Source organism: Takifugu flavidus, chromosome 18, assembly GCF_003711565.1.
Source record: "Takifugu flavidus isolate HTHZ2018 chromosome 18, ASM371156v2, whole genome shotgun sequence".
Classification (NCBI taxonomy): Eukaryota; Metazoa; Chordata; class Actinopteri; order Tetraodontiformes; family Tetraodontidae; genus Takifugu; species Takifugu flavidus.
The window spans coordinates 5,396,041-5,418,595 of record NC_079537.1 but is presented as its reverse complement, the minus strand read 5'-3'; the positions used below and the strand labels follow the sequence as shown (position 1 = coordinate 5,418,595).

The 22,555-nt window shown below is 46.5% G+C and overlaps 1 protein-coding gene and 1 long non-coding RNA gene across 5 annotated transcripts; one reads left to right on the top strand and one right to left on the bottom strand.

The window, feature by feature from the left end:
- Window positions 1-10,674: 10,674 nt before the first annotated feature.
- LOC130514748 (E3 ubiquitin-protein ligase RBBP6-like) lies at window positions 10,675-20,749 on the bottom strand. Of its 4 annotated transcripts, none has more exons than XM_057014521.1 (19): window positions 20,063-20,749; window positions 19,101-19,206; window positions 18,349-18,397; window positions 16,795-16,839; window positions 16,624-16,706; window positions 16,444-16,540; window positions 16,202-16,341; window positions 15,538-15,707; window positions 15,361-15,464; window positions 15,141-15,278; window positions 14,916-15,046; window positions 14,747-14,831; window positions 14,601-14,667; window positions 14,485-14,527; window positions 14,019-14,270; window positions 13,772-13,888; window positions 11,946-13,628; window positions 11,765-11,858; window positions 10,675-11,700 (listed from the first exon to the last, which is right to left on the bottom strand). In XM_057014521.1, exons 1-19 carry the CDS (start codon window positions 20,292-20,294, stop codon window positions 11,059-11,061), a joined length of 4,278 nt encoding a protein of 1,425 aa, XP_056870501.1. In that variant the 5' UTR covers window positions 20,295-20,749; the 3' UTR covers window positions 10,675-11,058. The 4 variants fall into 4 exon arrangements, with proteins under 4 accessions (XP_056870501.1, XP_056870500.1, XP_056870502.1 ...); XM_057014520.1 differs by having other exon boundaries at window positions 11,765-11,867; window positions 14,916-15,043; window positions 20,063-20,745; XM_057014522.1 differs by having other exon boundaries at window positions 11,765-11,867; window positions 18,349-18,393; window positions 20,063-20,744.
- LOC130514750 (uncharacterized) lies at window positions 13,514-14,008 on the top strand. Its single transcript, XR_008947054.1, has 2 exons — window positions 13,514-13,651; window positions 13,757-14,008. It is a non-coding gene; the product is annotated as an uncharacterized LOC130514750 (long non-coding RNA).
- Window positions 20,750-22,555: the final 1,806 nt, after the last annotated feature.

Genomic DNA, 22,555 nt, shown 5'->3' with positions numbered 1-22,555 from the left:
AGTCGGAGACTCTAATGAGGCGAGTCACCTCCGGGGCACTCACAAACTCTTTTATAGTGAAAGTTCAAGAACCCGGGCCTGAAACAGGAAAACACTTCATTCTGTTTTTGCTGAGGAAAGTTGTTAAGATCACCTTTTTACATGTGTTTGAATATGCATTGTACATTCTCATACACAAAGGAGATGTTGCTAAAGAAAAAGCTGTGCTTTGCAACGTTAACAATCAGTACGTTTACATGCACTGTTTAATCGAGCTGTGCTTAAAATTAGATTTTGGCGTCACGTCAGAAACCTTCCTTGTCCCGGTTCACATGCAATGGAGAAAATTGCGTAACTGACAGGAGCCTGTCCTCCTCAACTTTGGGAGGTGATATGCATGTTTTCATGGAGTTAATTTAGACCGTTTTCCTGTTTATCGCATAATATACAACTGGGAGATGCAGCAGACCCGCATTTCAACAACCGGAAGACAAGCAACTGTGTAGCATTGTTAATCTTGTACAGAATGTATGTGTAACCCATTGTGCACATAAGATGCACGCTGTACCTCGTTGCCTTCTTCTGCGACCGGCTTCCTTGGATCTGACTCTTCAAACTCTCTAATGACATCTAATAACAAAGCTAAACTAGCTATGAATGACACTGATTTATGGCTCTATTGTATTGCTATTACTGTTGAGATATTAAATATCCCACTGCAACAGGATAAACCATAAAACATGAAAAACATGTTAAAAGTGACCATTTATTCATAGATTTTTGTGTGTTTTCAACCAGAAACGTTTTTCGTTAACCTCATTATCTTTGGATTTTGGGCTGCATCATCAAATGAAGTTCAAGAGTTAAAAGTTGAAATGCTTGTTTAGATTTTGTTGCACTATTATAGTGGTGTGACGTATATGCGAGATCGCAATTCTTTAAAATTAAGAAAAGAAGGAATACACGCTAGCTAAGAGTATGAGGAGCTAATAAACAAGATGGCGGCAGAGTCCAAATAATTAATTGATTGATTGATTGATTGATTCGAACGTTCCATATTCGCTGTATGTTTGTGCTGTAGGGGACACCCTGACATGATTCAAGTTGGGCCACTTTGACACGAGCAAACAAACCTGGTGAACACACTCGTGCCGCGATAGAAGATACGCGGCAGCTACTGTAGGTTAGGTACAATATTCTGCAGGTGTGGCTCACTCATACATCCAAATACATGCAGGTAGATGAGGCGCACGCTCGACCACGACAAAGCAGAAAGGTCCAGAGGCGGTGAATGGAAACCCGAACAAAGCAGACCAGAAAAGAATAGAAGGGAACAGAGTGAAAACAGCCCCACAGCGGCAACAGTGAGACGGGGCTCTTTCCCGTTGTAGCGTGCTAGCATCAGGAGGGGGAATGGGTGCGTAGCCGTGCAGTCAGGGTTTGGTAACAGCATGTGACACGACGGTCACCTTGACAGACAGAGCGGTGAGCAAACAGAGCAAGCGAAAGTTTAATTATTGACACGCTCACGCACAGGCTCCACTCAGGATCAAAGGGGAAAAACACAACCCCGTGTGTAGCCCGGGTAAACAAGGAACCTGGTACACGTAGACATCTATGCCATCTTCACCAAATACAGAATAAATTAGTCAGTTCCTCTTGTCTTTGAGGCCTGACTGCAGGAGTTTCACACAGGCAAAAACAGGGACGCCTACCTGTCTCTCTCTCCGTGATGGAAAAAGAGAGACAGACTGACAGGAGGTCAATGAAGAGCTTTGCATGTCAAGTAGTAATAGGCTTGTCCTGAGCACTAATGTGTGTGGGACTAAGCTGCAGGCGTCGTGGTGTTGCAGCATGTCTGCACCTTTCAGAAAACCACTGACTTCCCTAAACGATCACGTCTCTCTGAGCACATCCGCCATGTTTGTGACTTGGGCTGCTTTGCGGCCCTCTCGTCTTCTGTCCATCTTTTCTCCTGTAATCACCGCCGCTCCCCTCCCTCACTTCCTGCCGGCGCAGCGGCAGACGCAGCGTATTTGTGCGCGCTTCCTCTCCATTATCAGAGAGAATCTTTGCATTTGTCCCCTCCCAGCTAGCGTACGTCCTACATCAGGATGTGCCCTTGTTGTTTTTTGTAATCCGTAAGATCAGGTGGCGTGTTTGTGCAGGATTTCTGTGCCTCGCTTTGCTTTCTGACAGCTCCACCATCGATTTGCTGCGGCTAAAATTACACTCGGACTTTGATACCTGCGCATCCACCTTCTCCAGCTGCCTCTGATTCTTCAGAAACGTTTCTCAAAGGCTACAGTTTCCATTTCTGTCCCTAGGTAGATGGTGATGGGAGGGCTGGTTGTGATGGTGCTACATACCCAGACGTGCCCACACTTGTGTCTACTCATGTTAATGAGTAATAAAGAGAAACATAGCCCCAAAACCACTTTTTCTTCTCCTGAAAATAGAAGTATTTGGATAGGAAGTGCCGCTGTCAGGTGATTCTGGTCCAGCGCTTGATATTTTAGTCAAAATGTTTCATTTTGCCGTATTTTCTATGATAATGTCGGAGTGGCTGTCCTTCATGGGCTTGAAACATCTTACCATCGAATGTTGCTGTTGGCAGAGATGGATGTCTTGGAGGCAGTTTTCTTCACAAACCTCCACTGTTCGCCCCTGCCAATCAAAACTCGGGCTTGTGGGTGTGGCCTAACTGTTCCAGGAGCCCGCCCATCATAAAGGTATTGTTTTTAACATTCCAGCCTAGACGCACATCTGCCAAACCCTCGGGGTGTAATTAGTCTTACATGACTCTTGATTAATGATGTAAGATGCACATCAGCAATCATAAGAGACAAGCTCACAAAATGGCTGGAGGACACTAATTTTCTGCTAGTGGGGGGGTAATAGTTGTTTAGATAGCTGAAAAATGCCTACAGTGTCCAACTCCGGGGGCTCTCACACCGGAACAGTTTTTTTTCTGTTTAGGCAGATCAAAAGATCATTGGCGCAGGTGTTCAAACTCACCTGAACCAACAAGTGAACTCGAGTCTACCTGAAATCGTGGACCATGGTTTGGTCGCATGTGACTACAAGTGGACTAGCAAAGGGAGAAAGTGTGGACGTGAACTTAACGGAGGAAGGTTATGTAAGAGTGAGGAAGTGACCAGGCTAGCTGTAGTGGCATAAGCTGCACTGCTAATCTGCTCCTGAGGAGGTCCTGTGTGACAGGAATGATGAACACGTATGATAGAACCACCATCTATACAATAAGTTCTCTGAAAAGTGATGTCATTGCTCATTCAGGAGCCCCCCAGTTAAATTCTAGTAAACACAGAAACCTCAATAAAGAGAAACCAGATTTTTTTTTGGAGAGGGGGGGCAGTTCGAGTTGATCAGACATCAACTGGACATGGTGTAGATGTTGTAGCGACTTAGCTCGAAAGACGTTAGTAAGCATTTTGGTCGCTGGCATCGTCATCTTTTAAATGTTGGAAGTCGGAGCAGCAACTTGTGAACACAAAATGTCCCTCTTTGAGATGTAACGCACACTTTAGTTTCCATCCCAAAAGCCTCCTCTGCAGTGTGGGGGCCATTGTCATGGATGGGGCCACTGCTGGCCCTTTGTCCAGGCCGGACCGGCCGGTGGACCTCTCTGGGAGCGAGAGCATGTAACCAGAGATCAAAGCGCGAATGACAAAGCACAGAGTGATGTGATGGGGGGTTAAAAAAAAAGAATGGCAGATGGAGGGGCGACGGGGAGGGGGCGCAGAGAAATGACGGATGTCTCAGCCTTTATTCAGACTCACGTTTAATGAAGAGCTCCGTTAATTCTTTCCCTCTCAACGCCAGTTCGCGCTTGGACAGCTGAAAATATTTTACGCTCACTTTCATAGCTGAGAGAATTTATTTTAGTCTTCTCCCAAAGCTGCTGTGTTTGAACATGTGCTCTCTGAATGTTCCAGTACGTAGGTGGAAGGGAAGGCGTGTGTGTGTGTGTGTGTGTGTGTGTGTGTGTGTGTGTGTGTGTGTGTGTGTGTGTGGACTGGTCTTCACAACATGGAAGGGCTCAGGTTGGGGATTCCGTCATTAGGATGAGGGGCTGGGGAACGAATTATGTCCTCACAAAGATAGAAATACAAGGGTGTGTGTCTGTGTGTGGACTGTCCTGGCACATTGCCAGTCTCTTGATCTCATTACTGGTGTGTGTGTGTGTGTGTGTGTGTGTGTGTGTGTGTGTGTGTGTGTGTGTGTAAGACTGTACAATAGAGTGGCCATGTCAGCATGTCAGGCATCACCAAGGCAACAGTAGAGCTGGTTCCAGATGTAATGCTTGATTTCTTCATGGTGCTGACGCACACAGACGCTCACACTTCTATCAAACAGTCAGGAAGGCTTTGAACACCTTTGTCACCTTTAACAGCATCCGTATTAACCTGTTTTGATGTCTTTGCGGTGCTCTATAACCCTCAGGATTACGCATACAGTATTTACATCAACTAGATGTAAGAATCCACGCAAGGATCCACACGTGTTCGGGCCAGAGTTTGAGCCTGCATGACTTATTCAGGCGAGCATAGAGTTACAGCCGACCCGACTGCTGGCACCATTTCCATAAACCCAACTAACAGACACGACCTGGTACCGGATCAGTCCATCCCTCGTCCATGACTGACCGTTTTGTGCTGGGGACGTTGGACCGCGTTCACCCTGAACGGGTGCTATTTTACCTGCAACAGGAAGGTTACCGAGGGCTGACACTGGAAAATGTACAATTTATTTGAGTTTTAGTTTGGAGACAGATTCACGGAACTCGGATGGGGGTCTGTGTCAGCTTTGAGCCTCTTTGCATGCTGCCAACCAGGGTGTTCGTCTTTTAACATATAAATAACCTCCCAAATTATTCATTTCCTTAAAAAAAAAGACGTGAGTTATTTGCACGGTGTCATTATCTTATTTTTGAGCACGTACCCGGAAACAGGGAACACATGCAGTGTCAGGTGCACGGGAAAAATAACAATTAAGGAAACGGAACCCTGTATGGGAATTCTGGCTTTTCATTAACTGGAATTTTGGACATATTTCCTTTTATTTCCACACTGTAGTTGGACACGTACGTCCCAGTGATCGCGCACTGAATTTGAAGTCATGTGGATAAATAATTCAGATAAATAAATTTGCAATTGCTAATTTTAAATAAGCGTTCTAATAGACTCCTGGAGGTCCTTAATAATATCCTTTAATAAATAATGAGAAACTAATGTATATCCATATATGTGTGTGTGTGTGTGTGTGTGTGTGCTCCTCTTCCCACCTCGACTGGGTTCTGGCTTGGAGCCAGAGGGCAATTAGTTCTTATTCCAGCAGAAACAAAAGAACAGCACTAGCAGTCACTGGGGCAGAAGGAGGGGGCACAAATGTGAGGGGATAATGGGGGATGGGGCAGTGCCTTTTTTTATTCTCAGTGAGGCTGGAGGACAGGGTGAGAAATTACTGCAGATTAGAGAAGGAGAGCGGAGGAGGGACGTCGTGTCCAGGCTGGCAGAGTTCCTGGCGCTCATATTGTGTCCAGGTTGAGATGAAAATGGTGGTTGTTCGCAGCACAGGGGGCAGTTTTTGGTTAAAATTGAATTACACTGGCCTATTGTCTAATGATTTATTGTTTTCCTTGATGTGCTTTTATCTTTGGGACTTTTTCTCCATTGTGGAGGGGGACCTGAAAGTTCTTGAAGGATGTTTTTACCCCTCAAACTGCTGCCCCAGCATCCATATAAGCTTTAAAAGTGAAAATAAATGTACAACTGCATCAAACTCCTCATTAAGATGATGAAGATGTTTGATGGAATCATTGTTATTCAGGTGAAAACCTGATCCTGAGCAGGAGGGAAGTTCAGCAAAGGTTAATGAGTAATAGCTTTAACAAGTGCTTCTGGTTTTTAAAGCATTTGAACACACACACACACACACACACACACACACACACACACACACGTGCACGCTCGCAAAGTCCCTTTCTTCAATATGCATTTCCATATCAATGACTGCAAGACAATCAGCAAACTGGTTCTCACCAGCAGCCAGGACCTGTCTGTCTGTCTGTCTGTCTGTCTGTCTGTCTGTCTGTCTGTCTGTCTGTCTGTCTGTCTGTCTGTCTGTCTGTCTGTCTGTCCTCCCTCACTACTCCTCTTCGCTGTCAGTTTTACTCACTGCAGACGCCCAAACTGTCTTCAATCAATATAATATAAACAAAACATTCAGAAAATTGATGAAATGTTACTAATAATACCAGGTAATTGTTACTGGTGACCTGTCCAGGGTTTATTCTTTATTACTGGTGACCTGTCCAGGGTTTATTCTTTGTTACTGATGACCTGTCCAGGGTTTATTCTTTATTATTGGTGACCTGTCCAGGGTTTATTCTTTGTTACTGATGACCTGTCCAGGGTTTATTCTTTATTATTGGTGACCTGTCCAGGGTTTATTCTTTGTTACTGGTGACCTGTCCAGGGTTTATTCTTTGTTACTGGTGACCTGTCCAGGGTTTATTCTTTATTACTGGTGACCTGTCCAGGGTTTATTCTTTTTTACTGGTGACCTGTCCAGGGTTTATTCTTTGTTACTGATGACCTGTCCAGGGTCCTGCTGAATCCTTGGGTAGGTGTGATCATTAACTGTGACTCTGTCTAATGAACCAATGTCAGTTAAGAGGGACTAGATGGGTGTGTTTGAGTACTGACCTCTATCTTGGTTTGGTCCTAATTATTAAAGGTTAGTAACATGGTAATAAATATTTCTGACAACATAACAGCAGGATTACTCTCTTCTCATCATAATGATCTCTGACCCTTTTGACCTTTATTAAAAAGAATAAAAAGAAAAATGCACAGTCAGTAGTAATGGAGACATAACACACGCACAGACACACACGCATAGACACACACACACACACACACACACACACACACACACACATGACAACATTTAAACATGGACAACAGGAGATGCACATGTCCAAGTGGTGTTTTTTCAGAAGTCCATTGATAAGTTGTCTAGACAGCATCGCCATCACGCTGCCTTCTGGCTTTAGTGGGTTTTGGACTTGGTGGTGTGTGTGTGTGTGGTGTGTGTGTGTGTGGTGTGTGTGTGTGTGTGTGTGTGTGTGTGTGTGTGAGAGAGAGAAAGAGAGAGAGAAAGTGGGGGAGAAAGAGAGATGAGGGTAATAAATATGTGAACTGTGTCCTTGAGGAAAGACTTTTTCATCCCACTGCTTTTCCTTGATGCGTCTCTCTCTCTCTCTCTCGCAAGCAGAGAGAGAGAGAGAGAGAATGAGTCTGAGAAATCCTCATTGATATTCTGCACACAGTCGTGGTCACAGACGGGGCCAGGCACACACACACACACCACACACACACACACACACACACACACACCCTTTCTTGACGCATTACAAATTCTAAATGCCCTAAAAGATTAAGAAATACAAAAGCAGATCTATTTTGCATATATACAATTGAAAAGGCTGCAGCACGCGCGCGCACACACGCACACACACATTCCCTCACTACTGGAGACACATCTGCCTTCTGGAGGTTTACGTCATTTAAAGGTGGTTTCTCCTCAAAAAATTAAGCTGGAACAAAAATCTAAATATTTTCCGTTGAAATGATAAACAGAATCACTCACCAACATTCACAGAATGAGTAACATTTCTTTGCTGAATCGATCTGAAGATATGGACCTGACTGGACCCAGGGAGGTATGCTTTACCACCACTGTCCACTAGAGGGCGCTAAGAGGCTGCGGTCTTGGCTGAACGCCCCCAGTCTTCAGGTCAGACTGAAGAGTCACGTAACGGTACTTGATCACTGAGAAATGTTGAGCTGCAGATGAGCTCTGACCTTTTTATAGACCTTAGGCAATGTTTCACCATGATCTGCCTCCCATAAACACAGAGGAGTAAAATGATCTACAGTCATCAACCTCACTTTATGACATTTGTCACCTGATACAATCTTTAGGGGGAATACATGACAAAACGCGCCAAAGAGTGTCCTATTAAAGGACAAAATTAATGTATTTAGATTATATTTAAATGAAAGTTGAACACATATAATAATTCTTTACACAGGTTCTTTACCTTGGATGTAAGCCCAGCTTCATGCAGTACCTTTTACAACCTCTCTTTGCAGAAGTACTGCACTGAAAGGTCCTTGAGGTCTATTTTGGGAAACATTATCAGCACCAGGATTGGCTAAAATTATGACGAACCACTGACATTTTAACGGCAGCAATTAAAGAAAAACCCATCGGCATTGTGCTAATCAATAAAATATCTTGTAGTGCGTGTAAGCTGTCATGCGAGGTCATTGTTGGGGTTCACGCTGAATGCTCCCCCTGCTGGACACTGTGGGTAAAGCACCAGTGACCACTCAGCTCTCCCACTCAGTCTGAAATGTAGTTTTCAGAGTGTAGAATTGATGGATTATGATGCCTAACATCAATAATGAATTCTAATCTGCTTGTTTGTTCTGGGTTGCTGTGGAAACCTGCCGACACACCATGCTAACACCTGGAAGGTGACATGCTCTGGTATTCATATAAAAACAAAGAAATTACTATGGCACTTCTGTTATTATACAGTATAAAAAACACACACATCAATCTGAATTGATTTCCAGCTGACTTAAAAGCTTCAACGATAGACTTTAGAACATAGAAAAGAAAATAAAGAAGCTGAAGAGTGTAGATAGGACTAAAAACTAGAAACAAAAAATATGGTAAAATTGTTCCCTTTTCCTGATTGGCTACTTAATGCTTTTCTGAAGTTGATTTTTCACCCTAGTTGTCCCACAGCACGTCTCTCCACAGTGTAAAGGCGGTTTGTCCTGGTCTTAAGTCCACAAACATGCAGCTGTCATCAACCCTCCCCCAGGACAAAACAATCTGTGCATGCAGGCACCACGCAGCCCCGTCGGGCAGGCTTGGCACCCAGCCCTGAGACGTCGGCGTACATCGCCGGGACAAAGAAGGGGGGAGGAAATTCCGAGGAGGAGCGCACCAAATGTATGCAGTCAATGCAGGGATGGCAGGAAAATGGAAGATAGATCTTTCAAAGCATACCTCATGTCTGATCCTCAACACACAGCGAGGGGGGGGGGAGCTGGGTCCACCCGTCAGTCAGTCTGGGTCTTTGTGTCTTCGTACCTGTTCAGTATGTCTGTCTGCCTCTGTGCCTGCAGGTTTCGATGTCCTACATCTTCTGTCTGGGACGGGGGCTGTGTGCCGTGTCTCTCACCTTTTGTGCGTCACTTGTCGTCTTCCCCTCTCACGTGGAACCATGATTCACCTCAGCAGCTCTAGTGCAACAAAATCGGCACAGTTGGCGCCGCGGTAACCTGGAAGCTCCACACAACATCCACACACACAGAGAGCAATGAGACACCACTGGTCTGGACGCGCTGTGACCAGGGTTTGGACAGGAAACCCTCACCTACTAGAGTCAATCCCAGCATGCTTTGGCATGAGGAGGAGCAGAGAACCAGAGACAGACAGGCTGGACCTCTGCCATGTCTCTGATGTGGGGAGTTAATGAAGCAAGAAACGCTTGGATCCACACCAACATCACACACAATAGTAACAATAACCCCAGACAGCGGACATATTGGACACATTTGTCAGATTTATTTCAACATCTTGCAGCAGAAAGAGGACACACCGACTGTCATTCCAGTCAATGTTAACGTCTTTCTTGGCTGCAGGATCTGAAAAGAAGGTGCAGATGTTGTGTTGGGATGAGAAGGTGACAGGCTGGATGGGACGAGGAGGAGGAGGAGGAAGCCAGATGGTGAGAAAACTGTTAGATTCCCTTTTTAAAAAATAATGTTTAGTGCTTATGAGGCAGATATCAGTTTCTTTTATCGCTTTTGTCAGCTTGCTTTGAAGGGCAGCTGTTCATCCTTTATTTTAGCAACAAATTCTTTGTTTTCTTCGGTCAGTTAGGGATTTATTTGGGATTTTTATGTCATCCCTCAATAGAATGTCAAGAATTGTTTGTACAAAGCAGGACAACACATTGCTCTCTCATTGGTTGGTCTTAATAAACTAAAGGTCAGGTTAGATCAGGGGTGGGCAAACATTTTGATTCGTGGGCCACAATGGGTTCTAACATTTGACAAAGGCGCCGGACCAGGAGCAGATGGATGGATGGAGTGCTTTGGCAACCTCACCTCATTGGAGAAAAAATACACATCTTGGGATATGGAGAAAACATGTGCTTTAATTTCAAATGAAAATGAAGAGAAGCATTACAACAAAATATCTGACTTTGGAATGAGTCTTAAAACACTTAAAATCAAATGAATAAAATGTGCCTTTTAAAAAAAAATTAATAAGCATTTCTATTTTAAAGCACTGAAAGTTCTGTTATCCTTCAGGATATCACCATCACTCTCCTCCTGACTGTCTTTTTTCTAGTGGGAAAACACCAGAATTGCAGTGAAAATTTAACATTAACAAGGTTTATTCATTTAATTTGTCAAGTTTGGCGGGCCGGATTAAAACGTTTAACGGGCCGCGTGTGGCCCCCGGGCCTTAGTTTGCCCATGCCTGGGTTAGATGTTTGTAAGTTATTTAAAACTGCAGATGAGGATGATTTTTATTTTGTTATGTGATTCTTATGAGGCAAAATAATAAAGAACACAACCCTTTTTGAATCAGTTTGTTTTATTTCCTTGAAAACAGGAAAAAACAAACATCTGCTAAGTTCTTTATCCATCCAGCAACAGTTTGAAATTAAACATTTACATATAATTAAAAAAAAATAATCAAATGATAAATACCTATATTATTAATAATCAAACTCTTAAATAATACTCTGTTAGCTCCTCTCAGGAGTGAGACAAATGAAATAGCTGACTGACCAGCCAGAAATTCAGTGTAGCTTCATTTGAGCTGTAACAGTTTCACGCTCACTGTTGCTGGAAAACTAGAGAAAATAAATCAGGCACTTTTTAAACACAGTGCAGGACCATTATTAAAAAATAAAGTCATGTAGCAGCACTTCCTGCGGGCCTCCTGATGCCTGTCCCATCAGTACTCTCTTCCATCTCTACCTTTCCTTGATTTCTTGTGTTCCTCCCACTCCTCCAGCAGCTCGTCTGGAGCTTCTCCTTTCTCCATTTTCCTCTCTTTCCTGCCGTAGTCGCTGCTGCTCTCCTGAACGGCTGAGGAGCTGCTGGGTCTCTCCCCATCCTTTTCCCTTCTGTTCTTCATATCTTTGGAGGACAGGGGACCTTTCTCCTCGCTCCAGCAGTGGGGGAGGAGAGGAAGGGTTGACTGGTGGTTTCCTGCAGCTTTGTCTTTGTAGGTGTGTGCTGGAACAGGAAGACTGCCAGAGCACTGATGAAGCTGGGCGTCTTGGAATTTGCCCTGGCCATCCCTTAAATTCCTCTTGTGTCTTTCTTCCCCCCCGTCTCTGTGGTTCTCTCCCTCCTTTCTCCTCTCTTGGGATCGTTTTCCCTCTCTCTGCTTTTGCATTGAGCTGTCATTCTCCAGCTCCCTCTTCCAGTCTCTACTAGAACTACTGTAAGACCGCTCTCTGCCACTAGATGGAGCTGTGCCACAGTGTGACCTAGAAATGGTCGACTTCTCCATTTTGGACACTGACGGCAGACACGACTCAGCTTTGGACTCTTCATCCTGCTCTTCTTTCTTCCATTTGAAACGAGGGACCTATAGAATGGAGTAAAAAAGTCAAAACCACACAAAGTACAGGCAGAAGCCTTTGCAGACTCACCTGCTCGAGTCCGTCCTCTCCCTCTGATGCTCGGTCCTGGGTGTCTTGCTCCAGAGCTCCACCCGTCCACGTCCTCTCGAGACCGTTCCCATGGCTGCCATGTCTACCATGAAGAACAACTGTGTTGAGTGTATTTACAGATGGAGGTACACATAAAGAAGCAGGGCAGCAACATCCCCACCTGTCACTGTCCTCGGTCTCTGTCCTGTCCTGGTGGCTCGTGCGCCTCGTCCCAGCGTTTGTCTCCATGCTTTGCTTCACCTCCACCCACGACTCTGTCTCAGTGGAAGCGGTTTCCCCTGGGAGTGACTCTCTCCTCCCTTGTCCCCCACTCCTTCCTTCTCTTGTCTCCTCTTCTTTGACGCTGGCCGTCCTCTCATCACGCTCCTCCTGCAGCTCTGTGTTCTCCTCCTCCTCATGTCTGAAGGTGCAATGCCAGCCTCCTTTCGTCTCTCCTTCCTCTCTCACCTGGTCCTGATGATCGCTCACGTCTTCCATCCAGATCAAACTTTGCTCCCTTTCATCTGGGGTAACTTCCTCTCTGGCCTCTCCCTCCTGCTCTTGGCTGACCTCCATCTCATTCACCTTGTCCTCCCCTCCATTACCGCTCTTCTGAACTTCTTCCCTTGGTTTTTCTGTGGAGCTCTCTAGACAAAGCATCTCATGCTTCTCTTCCTTCTTCCTTCCATCCAGGCTGATATTGATGCTTATCCTTTTCGGGGGCTTCACCTTCATCCCTTCCTCCCAGATGTCTTCCTCTGACACGGGCTGTGTCGTCTTCTCCTTTCCCGACCTCTTTTTGTCGGAGGGATGGTGGGCTTCCCCCTCGCAGGCCTGAGGGCCCTCTGTGGTGTAGGCTTTCAGGCGTTTGCTGCTTCCAGTCTCAGCTAAACTCTTTGCATCGTCTCCTTTTCTTTTCCCGTGTTTCTCTGACCTGGAGTCAGTTTTGCTGTTTCCATAGTGACCCCTGTCTGATCTTTTGCTGGCCTGTTTTGTCTCTTTTTCTGAATTCTTATGACCTCTCCTTTCTCTTTTATACTCTGATTGTTTACAAGTTTTCACCAACGGTCGCACTGGTTCTGAGGGCTGGCAGGGGGAGGCTTTTTCAAGTCCTGGGGTACCTTCCTTACACCTCCTGGGGGACCTCTTCCGCTCCTTCCTGCCATCTCTTGCGTAGTCTGCAGCCCTCCGCTTGGATGGCGTTGAGCAGCCATCACTGGACAAGTGAGACGCAGGGGAACGGCTGTGATTGGATGAATGAGACGGAGAAGACCGACCGTCGCTCGAAGACCGAGATGCTGTGGAGCGACAGTCGCTGGACGAGCGAGACTGAGTGGAGCGGTGGTCCGCGTGGGCGCTGCTTCGGCTGTGATGGCGATGGCTGCGAGTGTCCGCGCCCACGTCTCCTTCTCTGCCCTCCCGATGAGGATGAGGGGACGGAGGGAGACTGAGCAAAGGAGGAGGCAGCTGGTGGAAGTGGCTGACGTAGCTGTTATAATATTTGTCGCACCACTCTTTGTAGTCCCTTTTCCACTGCAGATAGTGCTGCTGGTCCGGCTCCAAGCTGGAATTTGCTCTCGCGCGCCGATCGTACCCGTGATTCTCTTCTGAGCCGCGGCCTTCCTGACCGCGTTCTCCCCTCCTCCTGGAGCTGCTCCTGCCAGAGGAGGATTTTTTACCGTGATGCCGACTGTGGTGGGTTTTTTTGCGATGATCCGATGGTGACTTGGACCTGGAATGGTGGGCGATTCGAGGCGAAGACGATGAGGATGGCGTAGGGGAGCGTTTGTAACCGTAGCTGTAGGTGTAAGAGGAACGAGAACGGACGTGGAGGTGTCTGCTGCGGGGGTCTGGGGACGTGGCCCTGGATGAACGCAGATAACAGAGGTGATATTTACATCCGAGTCATTTCTTTTTGTTGTCTGACCACATTTGAAACTCGCCAATGTTCCCCCATCATTTGGCTTCATCGATGCTGACATAACCTAAAAGAACCGCGCAAAGTACCTGGATCTGCTGACGGACCGAGAGCGGGATCTGGACCTGCTCGAGGAGCGAGAATAGGAGCGAGATGACTTGGAAGGTTTTGAACGAGAGGAGTGTGTGGAGCCTCTGTGCGGTGACCTAAGTGATGAGGAAAGAGAGAGACGGTCATTAAACTGTGGTTTCCCAAAACAAACGTCTGTTATCACACAATCAATGACTTTCCTCAGATACCAAAATACAAACTGTTTTCAAAAATAAGACAGACCACCTTGTTTCATTCTTCTCTCTCTGATGTTTGTACCAGTCATTGGTAGAGGAGCAGAGCGGAGGGATGGGAGCACCCTGGGGGGGCTGGATTGACCAAATGGGCGTGGCAGGTGGGTATCCAGGAGGGTAACTGTTGAGATGGTGCTGTGCAGGGAAGAAGCTGTGGTAATGAGGAGGGGGAAAGAGAGGCGGAGGCACGGATGGGTATGTAGAAGAGGAGGAGGAGGGGGGACAACTCGTGGAGGAGGTGGTGCTGTGGGACAAAGAGGACTGACGTCAGTCTCTCGCTACGGTAACGACAGAAAATAGACACACTCGGTTTCACTTCTGTCCAAAACCACCCCTCTACCCTATGTGGTGCACTCAATGTATCACTTCCATCACTTCCAGACAACTGATGCTCTTTAACCAAGCAATATATCCCATCATCCTTTGCGTGTGTGATGTCAGACACATTTGTCACTGACCTCTCCCAGTACGTTGGGGGCCAAACTTGACCTGGAACTGGGTCTGTGGATTCAGACAGTGTTTAGTAATCAAGCCTTGAAGCAACAACAGGAAACACAAGACAAGGCTGTCCCACCTGTGGAGGACTGCTGCGGCGTGACGCTGACCGTCGGAGGCTTCTCCTCAGATGTGGAGTCTGAAACCTGAGCGGACGTCACACATGTTCGTTCAGAGAGGCTCTGCGTTCTAAAGGCCCGTGCATCCTGTGGTGTCTGTACTCACTGCAGCAGCGGTGGCGTCTGTGGCTGAGCGCTCTTCAGGCGCTTGAGCGGCTGCAGCCTCGTCACAGGTCTGCTCTTCAGGCTCGCTGAGCAAACATCAGATACGCATCCGTTACAAGCTCAGAACGCACAGGACTGCCTGTACACTCAAGACAGAAACAAAACCTTACTTTTTACATGTCTTGGCCTGGGTTTCCAGTGGCTGAAGGGATGCGGCAGTAACAGTTGGTGGAGGGGTGGGGCCTGTAGTGAGGGGAGGGGCCAAACATTCCTGTGCTGATGGCTGTGGGTCTGGTGTCTGCTGATGATGCAAGAAAGGTTCAGAAACAAATGTAACAGACCATCCAGACAGAAAACCGTGCCTAAATTGTACACAACACAAAATGTTGACTGACCTGCTGTTTATGGGCTGATTGGTGAGGTTTCTTCAGGACGGGATCTGGCGCCCAGGCTGGGTTTTCAGATTGATAGGCACCATCATTTCCTGCCATGACTTTAGGCTGACCTTGGTCTTTCTGGAAGGTGTTAACAGCCTGTGAAAGGAGAAATCCACAGGAAACCTCTTGAACTGCAATCATTTCATCCTCCCCCTGTCAAAGAGCAACGCTGATTTACCTGTCGGAGGAATTTATTGGCTATCAGAGTGTCGGGGGAGACTTCTGACTGTTTACAGGTTGGGCAGGTGTGTTGATCTGAATCCAGCAGGGCAGTGCGAATACCTGAGGGACAGACATATTCAGCTGGTCTGAGAATGAGTGTGTGTGTGTGTGTGTGTGTGTAGGTGAGACTCACAGTCATCGCAGAAGCTGTTTCCACAGCAGGGGATGACCACGGCATCAGTCAGCATCTCCTTGCAGATCAAACAGAGGAGTTCTTTGGGGACGGGGTCCTTGTCATTTGACACGGGGAGTTCCTGGGGGAGAAACGGAGGCTTCTCCTTCTTGCCGACAGCGTACGCTTTACTGCAGAGTGAGAAAAGTTCACATATACGTCAGGATGGGTGCCCGGATTTGGACTGCAGAGAGTAAAGTGGGTTTTACTGGTGTGCTAATTACTAACACCTATCTTTCCTGCAGACATGACAAAAAACAACATATCAGTTTGGGAGTAGAGATGATTAAAATAAATGCAAGAATGAACATTTAAGTAGCCGTTAAACACACAGGAGTGTATTATTCATGGTAATTAGACGCTTCAGGAGGGAGGTAATAACAGTGAGAAGCTCAGTTCGGGCTTCTGAGAGCAACCATCTCTGAACAGCTGCGCTGCAGCCCGACTGCAGGGCAGCTGCAAATAAACTCAGTCCTCGAGGGCCACCATCCTGCCGGGTTTTCTATAACCACTGAATGCATTTTCAGCCTGGTAGGAAGGAAAACCCGGCAAGATCGTGGCCCTCGAGGACTGAGTTTGACACATGTGATTTAGAGGTTCGGTGTTTTTGGATGGCTGGTCTCACGCGTGGATGGCGGGGATAGCGTAATGTCCACAGTTGGTCAGCATGGCTCCTTTAATGCTGGGATCGTCCACCTCCACCATGAAGGACCGAGGGATGCCCGTGCTTTTCTTTATCCTCAGAGGGGCCTCCGTGGCTTTATCCTGCAGTCAGACATGCACCCATCAACATTCATGATCAAGACCATGGCTGTGAGGTGCATGCACACACACACACACACACACACACACTCATGCAAGTCTTACCGCACTGACGGGACAGTTCCTGATGTGGTGCCCTGTGCTTCCACAGCGAAAACATGTGTAGTTCGCCGGAAGACCAGGACCGGCTTTCATGTTATAGCTTGAAAAAAAAAAAGAAAAAAGAAAAATGAGTACTTTGAAGATGGGGTGAGGGAAAGAAACATCAAAAGATGAAACACCGACCTCATGGAATCGTACAGGGACTGATTAACCAGAACTTTGAGTTTGTCCTCTTCTGACGCGTCCACAAATGCCAGGTTGGTCATCTACATGTAGACACAGATGCATGTGAGCGCGCACGGAGGACTGGGAGCCGCCGGGGTTACCAGAGGTTTGATATGAAAGAGGACGTACCTTGGAGAAAAGGGGTAACGTGCTGGAAGAACTCTGAGCACCCATCTGTTAGAATTAAAGACAAAGTCAGCCATCGGCCACGCTTCCTGGGAGACGTTTCACCATCGAAGACGGGCGCCGTTTTCATTTTAAACGCTCATTTCTCTCTAAAACAGTGAGATTTAGTCTGCACGACGGGACACATCAACTCTGCCAAACCTAAGCGCTACTCCCGCGTCACACGTCAGGTTGGCACTTCCACAATCTACCCCTCGGAGAGGCCTTTTACACCTCTGCCCGGGAGCCATTTCCATACAGAGCGGTTCATAAATGTCTGCGCTGATGTGAGGATTATTGCCTCAGCGCCTCCTGCCAACACTCCAGGTCCTTGTGTGATAAACGCCGACAGTGAAAATGGGAATTTTCACTCGTCCGTCCCACACGGACTTAGACAAGATACAGCAGCAGAGCGTTTCTTGTTTTCTAAGCGTTTGCTCTTCTGAGTGTGTGGCAGCATTTGTTTCATTTCCCTTAAATAATCCAGCTCCCTGGAGGAACAGAGGCCGGACTGGAATTGCCTGGCTTTTCATTCAGCCTAGTCAAATGATTGGCATTTGTATATGGAAATGCTGGCATTGTACCATTGATTTATTCTGGTCCTCTGCCTGTTCGTTTTAATACCAAATTTTAAATGACAGGTGACTCATAGTGCACCATTCATGGATAAATAACCAATCCCGGGAAAAGGTACAACTGCTCTATTGTTTCTCCAGTGAAGTCAAACACATAATCAATACATTAGACTGCTTCAAATAAAATAAAAACTTTATTGGTTAAAAAAAATAAGCACAAAAGGGAATAAAAATGTGCCGTCCAACAGATTCAAAGCGCTAAGAAGACAAGTGGCAGACACGTGTCCTACTGAGAAACCAGAGAGAGAATGAGGTCAGTGCACACCGATACACGCTGCAGCAAGTGGAAGCTTCCGAGTTGTGTGTTTTACTGACGCTCACACGGGCCCGCTTCAACAGAATCCAGACTAAAAGGATCAGATGTTTGCTACCCGAATCACTGCTTTAATCATTTAAGCGAGCGGCCCCGAGGATGTTTGAGAAACTCCAGAAGCGTTCACCAATGACTCACTCCACGTTGCGTGATTTAAGATTCACGTCGGAGCATGCGGCAAATGTCTCCATTCAGCTGGAGAACGTGGGAGAAACGGGCTCTCATGAATGGAAAGCGACTGTCAGCAGCTCCTGCTTCATAACCGAACTGCCTGCTTTATCAGCTGCATACAACGTCCTGCCTGATAACGTCTGTCCCGCCCGAGCGGCGCCCACCCCCTCCAATCTTGAGCCACAAACGGCTGCTAGTGACACAACCTAACGGAACCCAGAGAGAGGAGCTTGTGCTTCTCTTTCGTGTCTGAAATACAGTCATTTGCTCATTAAAAGTGTGCAGTGTCTTTTATTTCCAGCGAGCCTGCAAAAATAATACCAGTGACAGATATTCGAGGTGTTTGTGTATTTATTTTATTTAGTGTGTGCTGGGTAAAACTGTTGGACGGTTACATACTGCTCTGAAGGCTCCGAACGGCTGCTGAAGGTGGCCATCTGACCTCTGGCTGGAACACAGAGGGAAATCAGGAGTTGAGACACAGGGTGGATGAGAAAATATCCATTTTCAAATGTTAGATGGAACGCACAGCCTCTAAAATGACCCAACGCCACTCACGTCCGCTTTCAGGGAATGTTTGGTTTTCCATTACCGTTACGAAGCAAATTGTTAACTTTAAATCAATTGCATGTCAAGAGTTTTTGGTGACTAATTTTCCACAGCGCCGTGAAACTAAACAAATAAATGGACAAAAATCCATAACGTCCACGTTTGATATTTCATTTGTCCAAAATCGGTTTGAAAGAGCAAAAATGAAGCCTGTTTAGAAGCCGAGCGAGGCGCTAAGAGCCTGTACGACTGTAGCGCTGCACTTCAGTCCATTCATCTCCATTTGGTTGGGGGTAGACCATCACATGATCTCCAGTTTGCTCCAGTGAGGCCTTTTCTGGCTTCCTACAACTGATCCCGACTAATGTCTGATAATCTCCGCCAACGCCCCCGCTGAGGTTCGGTTAAGAACTCGCTCAGCTGCTTGTAAATGCGTTTGTGTAGATTTTAATGAAAAGACAGCAAAATGTGAGCAGAATCTCTGAATTGCTGCGGTGATGCCGTGCATCATTTGAACAGGGGTGGTGTGTGTGTGTGTGTGTGTGTGTGTGTGTGGGGGGGGGGGGCTAAGCTACATGTGAGATGAACGAGAGAAAACGTACATGTTGCGGATCTTGGAGTTCGAGCTGGACCTGGCGCCCACGACGGGGATCCTCCTGACGATGACGGAGGAGCCTTTGGCGATCAGACCTTCACCGTCAGTGAACTCTGGGGGGGTCAGATGGAGATGGCGCACAAACATAAACGCACTCCCCCAGCCATTACTGACTTGACGGTGAAGATGTGAGTGGATTTCACAGCGTGTGACGGTTCAGCACTCCATCTTTTACTCTGAAATCACCCTAAATACCCTGTTATTAGGGTGGGAGCGACGCAGCGGTGCTTTTACCTGCTAAAGCAACGTGCATTTGTAGATAATCACAGGAGTCGCTGCGGCAGTTTTCAAGAGGATTTATTAGGCGTAAATGTTCCACTCAACAATTTAAAATCTATACTTGGAAAAATTGGCTTTTGGGTCGTTTCTGCTGCTCCATATCGGAGCTTAAATATAGACGAGTTCACTTCCGGCACCTGCCTCTCAGTGCTGCATTCAAACCACAATCTTCACGTCTTAAGAAACCAAAACTGTTGTCTTTTCCTTTTGCAAAGTGACACCTGTGGCTCCCTCGTTCGTTCCCTCCCTCATGGCAGCAGTTTCCTGTGCGATTTTGACCTCACCTATTTACTGCTTTGGACTAACGTTGATCTTATGGTCATGGGGTTTTGGTCCGCTCTACGTTTGCTATTTTTGTCCCACATCCCACGGGCGACATGAACGCCTCTCGCCCCGGGGTGATCCACCTCCAGGGCCTTTCAATTACGGGTGTGGGGAGAAACTGCAGCAGGAATGCGGTCTATTCATTACTCTTTTGTCAGTGCATGACTTTTCTGGAGCCCGGTCGCACACAGAGAGGTGGCGAAACTTTCCCTGCGGTCCTCTGACAAACCCGACCCACGTGTTTCCCCTCCAAAGTCCAGCCAAGATGAGCACACTCTTATCAATCCACCACATACGCTCGTTTACCTTCTTTTGTCTGCGAGTTTGTGATCTGCAGGTCGCAGTCGCCGGATCGGAGCTTCTCCCTCTCCATGATGAGCCTCTTCAGCTCCTGAAGCGTGATGTGCGGGCCGTCAAAAATCACCGTGTCGGGGCTCCGTTTAGATGCGAATTTATAATGTATATGAGCCATGTTTCCTCCGAGAAGGGGGTAAAAAAAATCGAAAAAAAGTCGTACCACGCTAACAAAACTCAGCATATAACACTGCGTTAGCGATGTCAGATTAGTTGTATCGAGGCGGTTGCTATGGGAGTAACATTAATCCGTAAGTTATCTAGCTAGCTGGCGTTAGCAGCCGCTGCGTCACCAGTCAGCGGTATATCAAGCTAGCTCGTCAATTAACAAGTGCCGGATAAAAGTGGCTTCTCCGGGATGACAGTTCCCGGTGTCTGGTCAAACAGCAGCACAGACTCGAACTCTAACGCTCTGCGTCCGTTTCGAGTCTAACTTACGCTTTTATTACCGTCAAATTTGAGAATGTTCGCTGACTGAAACCGCCAGCTGTTTCCCCAGGCTACAGCTCGTCAGCAAAGTGCACGCACTCCCCGGTGCTGCGTTCACGTCATCTCCGCACGCGGACCGTTCAACATTAAAGTGCAAGTTTGGGCGGATTGAAATGGTTTGTTAATGGTCTTGCTTTAAGAAGAACACTGTTTCTGGATGTCTGCCATTTTGAAAGGGCGACACCGACAACAGAACTATCGTCGAGGGGAGAAGAAGTAGAAACATCGGATATAGAGTTGGATTTTACGATTTTGCCCTGGATATTGAAAGCAGCATCCTGCCTCCTAACTGAAAGCGGAACACCTGTTTGAACTCAGGGAAGACCGCACGAGTTTCGTCACAATAGAATCGATTAGGATTAGATCTTTAAAATTATTTGATTCATTTTAGGAGAATTGAGGTGTTGATAGCTGCCTTTGAGATTCAGGGCCATAGAAAAACAAACAGTCGAGGTTTGGAGAATGTCATTGGTAATAAAATCCACGCAGCATTTTAATAAAACCCTGCACTCGGGTGCGTGCGTATGCATTAATAATCCACTAGGGGGAGACAGACGACCAACTGATACTTTAACAGTTACATTTGGCCCTCAGTTATTTTAATTGCTGAGAGTGTTTTTTAAATATGCCATAAGGTTTCACTTCATTTAATTCCTTCATAATCTTCCCTAAAATGAGTAGTTGCCATTTTAAGAGATAAGATAATGACTACCTTCATTTCTACACCAACCACAGTAAAAATATTTTCACAAGTAATCACCTCTAATGCTAGATAACAGCTCACAGTACTCTTATTGCCTCATAAAATATGCATTATCTATATTTTTTATGTATTGTCTCCTCCACTTAGTTCAACGTTTAAAGATTGACCAGGAGAGAGCCTTCGGAACTCGCATAAATAAATAAATATTTGGGAATTCTGTCATGGGCAATGGCATTGGCATTTTAGGGATGGCTGTGTCCATGTTTTGGTTATTATTGGCTCTGGTTTAAAATTTGGTTGGCCAATCGGACAACATCTGTCACAACAATCCTGCTGTGAGCTCCAGTGTTCCAGGGTCATTGCAAAGTTAAGTCAAAAACCAGTTTAGACCATAAAAAGAATATATGTTTTAAGTTAAATGAATGGACCACAATATGGATGGAACAGATGGAGCATCCTTTTGGGATGCAGGCATTACACCTACCACCATTGCCACAGGTTCGCGTTCACAACACAAAGGTGGAGGCGTGCTGATTGGTTGGACTGGGATAAATGGAAAGATGAGACGTGTGTGCATATATCTGTGTGTACGTGCGGGTGTGTGAGAGAGAGAACAGTGTTTAAGGAAGTATTTTCCACACTCAGTGCTCCGCTCAGAGGAGGGATTTGCCCTATCTTCCTCTGGCTTAGAACACTATTATGGGAGCAGTGGGAGGATGGAAGGATGCAGGAAGAGAGAAGGAGGTAGAGGAGATAAAAAGGAAATGGCTGCTGCCTTTAAACTGATGTTCTTCTTATCATGATACGCTACACGTTCGTGCAGTCAGCCATCAAAGCGCCGCTTGGAAACCATTAGCTGCTGTATAAACTGCACTCTATAAATGATAATTAGCGATTGTTGATCGCTACAATTGATGAATTAGTCTTCTCGACTCAGATGCACAGGCAGTTTTAGTCTTTAAATTGGTTGCGGGGGTGCAGAAGCAAGTAATGAACCACTTTAAAATTTCCAACAGACACCTTAGTCATCTGGTTGGTGCATGTGCTGGCTAGGTTGGGAAATGTTAATTACCTTCAGAGGACCATGTGGCGAGCATTAGCATTAGCATTAGCCTGAAGGAACGGCACTGGCGAGTGGAAGGTGAGGAGATGATGAAGCGAGGCTCCTGCTCTCCTGAATGTCAACACTTGAAGCTCAATCCTGTGACTGGGTCACCGGCTTCCCCGTTCCATTCAACGCTTACGTAGATGTT

Bases quoted from the DNA above. Each gene is read 5' to 3' on its own strand.
- LOC130514748 (XM_057014519.1), bottom strand. From the start codon at position 20,294: ATGCTGAGTTTTGTTAGCGTGGTACGACTTTTTTTCGATTTTTTTTAC. The intron at 16,707-16,794 runs GTACGTCCTCTT...GTCTACATGTAG, and splicing joins CGTTACCCCTTTTCTCCAAG to ATGACCAACCTGGCATTTGT. The intron at 11,868-11,945 runs GTGGGGATGTTG...TCTTCATGGTAG, and splicing joins GAGACCGAGGACAGTGACAG to ACATGGCAGCCATGGGAACG.